Genomic DNA, 8234 nt, shown 5'->3' with positions numbered 1-8234 from the left:
GTTTTTCCTATCTGCCTTTACTGGGGAAGACCGCCCACCCGCGGGTTGAGGGTTCCTTCTGAACCTCAGAGTGGAGAGGACTCTGAAGTAAAAGGACTTCTGGTGGGTCCTAAGCCGAGGGTTTCATCTGTCAGGGCCTCCAGGATACTGGCGGTGGCATTTACAGAGGCTGAGGGTCTCGCATTCCCACCCATGCAGGAGGCAGAGACTGAGCACTCGGTAAAATGTTTCATTCAGAACATCTTGTTTTCCTCCTAGAGTCAAGGCCACAGCAGAGGGCTGGGAGCTGTGTGTGTGGTTGTGTACAGCAGAGGGCTGGGAGGTGTGTGTGTGTGTGTGTGTGTGGGTGTGTGTGTGGTGGAGGTGGAACCTGCTTCTTCATGCCAGTTTTCTGGTTGGTTCTCCTGTGGAAGTGCCACGAGGAAGCCACCCTCTCCCCTGCAGGTGGGGAGAAGGAAGGGAGCCCTCTGCGATGTAGCCCAGGTGTAGTTGGGTTTAGCCCGGGGGACCGGCTCTACAGCCAACGTTTGTCTGTCTGTAGAACTGGGGCGATGCCCGTTCAGTTGACCATTCAGGGTGGTGGGGTCAAGTGAGCTGATTAGAGGGAGAAGCGTTGTAATTTTCCCCAGTCTGGGGAGACCCGTCGAATCGCTACCCCTTTGAGGTCAAGCCCAAGCTCCCCACCATCTCCAAGCATTGCGCTAACACTAAGCACTTTCTCTGCCCTGGGCGAGGAACAAAGAGGACACTGCCTGCGGTGCAGCACCATTGCTGAGGCCCCGTCAACCGGGCTTTCCAAGGCCAGCTCCTGCCTAAATCCCAGACGAGGTACGCAGCCAGGCGGGCGCCAGACGGACGCGAGTCTCTGCAATTGTCCAGGACTCCCGCCAAGGGCGGAGTTCCCTCCCCAGTCCCCGCCCAGGCCTAGAGGGGCGGAGTGCGGAGCTCGGGACCCAGAGCCGGGCGGGCAGGCGGGTGCGCTGGCGCTCCGCCCCGCTGTGCCTCCCGGCGTGGACCTCCCCGGCGGCGCTGCGCTAGTCCGTGCCGTCCACCAGCTCGCAAAGCATATTCTCCAAAGATGTGATGCGCTGCTCCTGGGCCTGCACCTGCTCTCGCAGGGCCTTGATCTCCTCCAGCAGCGTCTCCAGGGTGTGCTGCTGCGGGGCGCAGAGGACAAGAGAGGCGGTGTTGGGCGCGGGGCGGTAGGGGGCTGTGTATTGGGCCTCGGTGGAGCCGGGCGGAGCCTTACCGACAAGGGGGCATCGCTGGCTGACTGGCTGCGACGAGGACCGGAGGGCGGGCGCACGTCCAGGATGTTGCGCTTGGTGACCCGGAGCTCGCGGTGCTTGGGAGGCACGTAACCGTCCCTCAACGAGATGAGCACGGGGTCGGCGTCCTGACCTGATAGCCATTCGTCAGCTTCTAGGGCCGGCTCAGGGCCCGGTGTATCTGGGTAAAGGTCGTCCTGGAACAGGTCTGACTGCGGGGGTAGGGAGACAGAACAAGCGGAGTGCCCGGCCTGCTCCGCTCCCTTCCGCCTCGGAGCTCTGCCCACCCCTTTCGCGATCAACTCACCTTGCGGGGCACAGTCATGACGATGGGTTCACATTTTCTTTCGTGCAACTTGTAGAACCTAAAAGGGAGCGGGGATCAGCACCCGCTCAGGCTCCCACTCCCTTCACTTTTGCTGGGGACCAAGGAGTTAGAGGCCAACATTTGCTGGGCGCCTACGATGCATTGCACTTTAAACACATCCAACTGGTAAAACGCCTCTCAGAGGGTGTTTATCATCCTTAACAGGTTAAGAAACCGAAGTTCAGAGAATGCCAAGAGTGTAGCGTTGGGGCTGGCAGTGGAAACGAGTCTGTTTGACCCCAACCTCCCGACCCAGCCCACTCCTTTCCAAAGATTACACGCCTGGGGAAGCCCCCGTGTCTTCCCGGATGGGATGTGGGGACAGAGGCAGGTGAGCAGGAAGGGCAAAGCTGCTGACCGTGCGATCTCGCACTTGCTGACATCGAGTCCCCGCTTGGGCATGAAGCCCATGCCCCTCTGCGGCTCCTTGCTGCTGAAGGTGTTCAGGTAGTGCACGAAGGGCGGTTCCTCGGTGATCTCAAAGTACCGAATGCTGCTGTCGCCCTGCAAAGCCAGTCGGTTCAGAGCCGTACCGGGCGGGCCCCCTCATCTCCGTCCGGCCCCCTCTTCTCCCCTCCCGGCCGCCAGCACCTTTCCGCACAGGTAGACGATGCTGGAGTCGGGATCGTAGAAAGGCAGTAGGACCCCGTTGCTTGTGTCCATCTCCTGCAGCGCCACTGGCTCCTCGAAGTTGTTCTGCCCAAGCACAGGGGGCGTGAACAGCCAGCCCCATCCTGACCTCGGTGCCGCTTCCGGATGCCCCGAAGCTCCTGGCCGCTGCCTGCCCTCCCTGACGCCCTGGCACTACCAAGGCAGCTCTGGTGACGGAACTGCAAAGCCCACCTCTGGACACCACTCCTGGTCCCCGCACCTAGACCCCCTGCGCCGCCGCATGCAGTCACTGCAAACCACCCCCAGGGACTGGGCATCACCAGGTGGGGGCGCCAGCGTGGGCTCCTTCAGGCGACGCAGCAAAACTGGGCAGAGGGGTGGGTGTGGGGATGGCAGGCGCTGCCAAGGGGGCAGCAGCCTCCAGCCCTGTCCAGGTGGGCATGCCCTGCGGGTGGGGGGCGCCTGGCCCCTCCCCCGTGATGCCAGTCCCCGGGGCACACACCCCAAGCGTCCAGCTGCGTTACCGGGTCCCACAGGCCCAGCTCTCGCTGGCTCATGCGGGTGAAGCCCGTGGTGAAGATATGACCCTGGCGCGTGAAGACGGCCCGCATGGGCCTCATCCCCTCGTGGGCCGCAAACCTCTCCTGGGGGGGGAGGGGGAGACAGGGAGAGGCGTCACCCAGCTGCCTGCCCCGGGGAGCCTGGAGGGCGGGGCAAACAACTTACTGACTGGGGTGTGAGGGCGGGGGCGGAGACAAAGGGGGCCCTAAATATTCAGTTTCCTGGGGCCCCCCTGGGTGGCCCCAGGCCTGGAGAGCGCGGGGCGCGCGCGTCTCTCTGCAGATGCTGAGCCCTTAAACGCCCTCAGGGCAGGGGAGATGTCTGCGGGCTTCCCCGGAGCGCAGCCAGGCTCTTCCCAGACCGGAGCTCCCCGCTCCGCTTCGGCTCTCTTGGGCGCGGGCCACGGCCGGGGAGGGCGCTCCCAGCTGACCCAGCGAAGGAGCGAGCGCGTGCGCCCGGCGCGGCCTGGCCTACCGGGTCCCAGAGCGCGAGTTGCCGCTCACTCATCCTGCTGAAGCCGGTGCTGAGCAGCTTCCCGTCTGTGGTGAAGACGGCCCGCAGCGGGCGGGCGCCCTCGTGAGGCCGGGCTCGCTCCTGCTCGCGGGGTTAGTGGGTTAGAGCGCGCGCTGCTCCGCCCGGCCCCGCCGCGCTGGACGCGCGCCCTCCGCGCCGACGTGCAGTGTCCCGTGTAGCCCGCGCCCCGGGTTAGATTGAGGCTGGTGAGGCCGGTGCCGCCGCCCTCGCAGGCCACCCAGCTGGGACAGACAACGCGCGGGGATGGCCCCCAACCCTCCGCCCGGCGGGTCAACTAGGTTGGAAAGGGGCCTGTCCGCGAGCCAGGGTTGGGCTCAGACCCGGGAAGAAGGCGTGCCGGCTGGGAGGAGAGGGGTCCGGGGGCTCAGGGTCATGCAAGGTCTGGTGGGAGGATAGAGTTTGCAGCTTCTCCCCTCCTTGGTTACGAATAGGGCAGCCCTCCTCTGGGCTGCTGAGAGGCAGGGAAGGGGAGGAAACAGGAACTGGGCGGAGACTAGCGGGGCTGGGGGCTTACTTAGGGCAGGGGGCTAAAGGGAGGACTGGTGGTCTGGGATCGAGGTGGAGAAGGTGAGCGCTGGAAGCAGAGCTTAGGGAAGGGCGGGTACAGAGGCCTGATAGCTGCCCCCTGACGTAGGAGCTGGGGAGTGGCCAGGCCAGGCACTCACCGCCACCACCTGGCCCTTGCGCGGGTCGATGATTCGCAGGGTCTTGTCCTTGCAGGTGGTGGCTAGTAGGCTCCCGTTGGTGTTCCAGCACACGCTGTGGATGACGTCCGGGTGCATGTCGTCTAGACTCAGGAGCACCTCCCCAGTGCCCACGTTCCAGACGATGATCACATTGTCACCACCTGCCCAGAATGGCCAGTCACCATCACCTGGGCCCCGCCTTTGCCACTCCCCCCCTCTCCGACCTATGGTAGGGACCCCTCCCTAGCCCCCCAGACCTGCACTGAGCAGGACATTCCGGGCAGTGGGGTGCCAGGAGAGGATGCCCACACGTTTGGAGTGGCCCTCCAGTGTGATGATGGGCTCTGTGATGTTGCGCACAGGGGTATAGTCTGGAATCTGCCACACCTGGGTGGAAGGAAAAGGCGTAGGGTAGGTGGGATGAGGAGCCAGCCAGCTTCATCACTGCCCCTCCCCTACTTCCTGGAGAAGGAAATGGCAACCCACTCCAGTATTCTTGCCTGGAAAATCCCATGGACAGAGGAGCCTGTTCATGGGGTTACAGGCTACAGTTCATGGGGTCGCAAAGAATAGGACACGACTGAGAGATTTTACTTCTTCACTTCTTTCCCTAATCCCCCACCCCCACCTCAACTCTACCGGCTCTCTTGCGGGGTAAGGGTCAGATGCAGGACATGTGATGGTGCCTGCCTGGGGCAGAAACGGCTGGGAGCCAGGAGGGGGCGCTGTCAGCTCTCCAGAGACCTCCCTACTCCCCTGAGCAGGGAGACTTAAGAGCACTGCCCCCCTGCTCTTCAGGCTCCAAGGTAGCCACGGCTATAATTAGTCCTAAGCAGTGCATCCTGGGAGGGGGTGGGCATGTAGCTGAAAATAGCCTGGGAGCTGGGCAGGGCAAGCCCTGGCACTCAGCACCTCCCTTACCACCTTACAAAGCACAGGTGAGGCCGCCTTCCCCACCTCCCCTGCCCCACAGCCCAGCAGCATCCACCTGGTGCCTACCATGATGGTGGTGTCGTCTGAGGCACTGGCGATGACGTTGTCATTGTGCGGGCACCAGTCAATGTCCAGCACAGGGGCAGTGTGCCCAGTGACCAGTGGGTAGTTCTTATCCACTCGCCCTGTCTGCAGGGGTCAGAGAAGGAGACGTGGGGCTATTCTCCTGTGTGTTTTCAGGGGGTTGGGAGTGGACCTGTTTACATCTCAACTGTCTGTTATCTGTTTTCTCTTTGCAGAACTCACCCCCTCTCTGCTCCTCCAAATCCAGCCAGCCTGCTTCCTCTACATCCCTGAAGGCAGTCTAAGTCATTTACTATCAAGGCATCAGACGCAGAGAGGTAAGATAACTAACCAAGGACACACAGCAAGGTACTGCTAGAGCCAAGACTTAACTTCTCAGTCCAGTGCTCTTCCAAGGACACCTCCTTGGAGGATGCTGCTCTTGGGCCTGTCCCCTGCACCTGAAATATCTCTGGGAAACCCCTGCTGGACTAGGTCAAGGTAAGGTTATATGCAGTGCAGGGCTGCACAACTCCTTCCTAGCCTCACTGGGCAGATCTCTCCCTGGTCACTGGCTTTACCTTGGAACCACAAGCAGCAGGCATTCCTCGTGCCTGCTATCTCCCAACCTGAGCTGAGGCCCATCTATTTTTAATCTTTATGGTATGTTTGTGGGGGCTCTGAGGCCTTTGCAGGGGCTGGCATCGACCCAGACCAGGCAGCAGGGTAGAGGGGTGGCCGTGTGGCACTGGAATGGTGGTTGTCCTGGGGGAGGGGGTGGCTCCCGATGAAATTTGAGCCCTGGGGATGACGTCCTTGGATGGCGTCTGCATTGTCTTGGAGTGAGTCACTGGCTATTGTCAGGCCTCATCCTGACCTTGCCACCTGTGGGGCCTCCCCTAACAAGGTGTAGGGGCCAGAATCCAGGTCAAGGTCATGCCTTGGAGTGGACAGCCTATGGGTAGGGATGGCTGAGGGGCTTGAGGCTACTCAGTAAAGGTGATGGTCATTGCTTGGCCCCCATCCCTGGAGTATTGGAGGCTCTGGCCTGATATGTCATGTCCCCCTGCCTTTTGCTCTCGTTCTACCTCACTGCAAGAACCAGAATGGGGGAGGCAGCCAAGGATTCTGGATAGAGCGTGACCCTGTCCTCACTGTGCTGCTCTGGTGTGTGATTTAATCCAGTAGTCACCCTAGGCTGGGTACAGAGATCCAGAGGCCAAAAACACGAAGAGGTGTGGCATCAGGAGAGTAGGAACAGAATCTGGCCAGGTCCTGACTCCACTGCTTCCCAACTATCCATCACCCCCTCCAGGTCCCTGCTGGGTTCAGGGTGCTGCAAGGAGAAGGGATGGGCTGTGCGTGGGTGGGGACCAATGTGATGCTGCTGTTCTGGGAGGGGTGAGGGAGCCTCCCAATCGGTCCCGAGCGATTGGGGGATAGGGAGCAGTCAGTCTGCCTAGACTGCCCTGCCGAATTAGGAATGGAGCTAGGTGAGAACACAGGCTGCTGTCTGGAGTCCCCAGGAGTCACAGTCGGTGTCCTCCACCTGCTTCCTTCCCTTCATCCCTCACCTTGGCCAGAGGCAGGACGATGAAGGCACCTCCACCCCCAGCCTCCACAATAATGGCCAGGAATTTGGGGTTGACGGCACAGAAGGAGCTGTCCCATGTGACCTTGGACACACGGATGTCCTCGTAGGCCTGGTCAGCCTTTGCCGCCTGTCCAAACACGTGGCGGAACTTGCTCTGCCGAACCACGCGCCGGCTCATAGCTGGGGGCAGAGATGGAGGATCTCAGTGCCCAGAAATGCTTTTGGTCCTTAGTCCTGTAGCTGTGGGAGGGAGGAAGAGTTGGGGGAGTGGCACGTGAGAAGGATTATCTTGCCAAGAGTCAGGTATAAATTAATATAGAGTCTGGCCCTAGAAGCAAGGCGTTTTCTTCAAGGTGATTAATATATGGGAAAGTTCTTTACTGAGTTCGAGGGACTTGGATTTGGGACCTGACTTCTTAGAAAACCGCCCCTTAGACTGGTGTTGAGAGTGGAAGCTAACTGGGCCTGAAAGCTTCCTGGACGTTCAAGCGGTTTTGGGAGGAGCCGCAACACCAGGCTGCCCTCCGGCTGCCAGCCTTGGGTGAGCATCTCTTCACCGAAGTGGTTTATCTCCCAGAAGCGTCTTGTCCAGAATCAGAGACTTCTTGGCTTAAGGCCATTTGTGGGGCTAGGACTGCAGCCCCCCAAGATTCTAAGCTCAGCCTCTCTGGCATAGGTAAGGCGAACGGGGTTTGCCTTTTTCTAAAAATTTGCCAAGGAGGAGTTCCTCCTGTCAGCTAACCTGAGTCCTTCCTGCTGTCCTCAGTCTCCTCCCATGCTGTCGGGGGTGGGAGTGGGAGGAACGCGCTGTAAGGTGGATCTCCTCCTCCCACCGCTCTCGCACCGGCTTCTCTAAGAGGCCCTCACCACGGTATTCTGGCTTTTGCCCGCCATGCTTCAGTCCCAGTTCTCCTCTGGGTCCTCTCTCCTGCTAAACTCTTGCGTGTGGGGTCCTCGAACCCCTCCCCGGGCCAGAGCCGGATTTTCAGAAGTGGAATGGGGAGGGTGAGGTGCCTCTTCTCCCGCTAGGAGCTTGCACTCAGCTCTTCCCCAGGGACCACACCGAGCGCTTCCCAAGCCGCAGCCACTGCCTCCAGCCCCTCCCCAGCACCGGGCATCCTTGTGCCCTTCAAGCCGCTTCTGCAGCCCCCGGCCTCAGGCCTGGCCTCCGGCCTCCCCGCACCCTACTCCGGCTCCGGCACTGCGTTCTTGCGAGACGATGTGTCTGCGCCCTGTGGGCGCGCGGGCCGCTGTCCGGCCAAATATAGACGCCAAGTCCGCCCCGCCCGGGACCGAATTTGGCGGCTGCGGGGGTGGGGGGCGCAGACCTCTGTTCCCTCCAGACACCCCGCCCGCTCCACTGGCTGCGGCGGCGGTGTCGGCGGGGAGTACCTGGTCCTGGGCCGGCCGAGGGGCGCTCACGCTGCGACTTCTCTGCGGAGGGGCTTCGGGGTGCGCTGGAGGCCGAGGGAGGCGTCAGGGCGCCGGAACTGCCTCTCCGGGTGTCCGCGGCGTCTGGGGCCCGGGCGTTCGGCTGCGCGATCCGGCCGCTGCCTGCGACTCCCGGGGCCGGGCGCCGCTGCAGTCCCAGCTGCCGCTGCCATCAACCTGCGGAG

The 8234-nt window shown here is 61.8% G+C and overlaps 1 protein-coding gene across 4 annotated transcripts; it reads right to left on the bottom strand.

Moving 5' to 3' along the window:
* Position 1: 1 nt before the first annotated feature.
* Positions 2 to 8231, bottom strand: CORO6 (coronin 6). Of its 4 annotated transcripts, none has more exons than XM_043479137.1 (11): positions 8011 to 8231; positions 6599 to 6858; positions 5028 to 5150; positions 4286 to 4415; positions 4008 to 4189; positions 3283 to 3402; positions 2227 to 2331; positions 1994 to 2139; positions 1576 to 1633; positions 1250 to 1480; positions 2 to 1157 (listed from the first exon to the last, which is right to left on the bottom strand). In XM_043479137.1, exons 2-11 carry the CDS (start codon positions 6794 to 6796, stop codon positions 1035 to 1037), a joined length of 1416 nt encoding a protein of 471 aa, XP_043335072.1. In that variant the 5' UTR covers positions 6797 to 6858; positions 8011 to 8231; the 3' UTR covers positions 2 to 1034. The 4 variants fall into 4 exon arrangements, with proteins under 4 accessions (XP_043335072.1, XP_043335065.1, XP_043335082.1 ...); XM_043479130.1 differs by lacking the exon at positions 3283 to 3402 and adding an exon at positions 2772 to 2891; XM_043479147.1 differs by lacking the exon at positions 3283 to 3402.
* Between the last annotated feature and the right edge of the window lie 3 nt (positions 8232 to 8234).

This window comes from Cervus canadensis, chromosome 1 (genome assembly GCF_019320065.1).
Source record: "Cervus canadensis isolate Bull #8, Minnesota chromosome 1, ASM1932006v1, whole genome shotgun sequence".
NCBI classification, from domain to species: Eukaryota; Metazoa; Chordata; class Mammalia; order Artiodactyla; family Cervidae; genus Cervus; species Cervus canadensis.
This window is presented reverse-complemented; position numbering and strand designations above follow the sequence as displayed.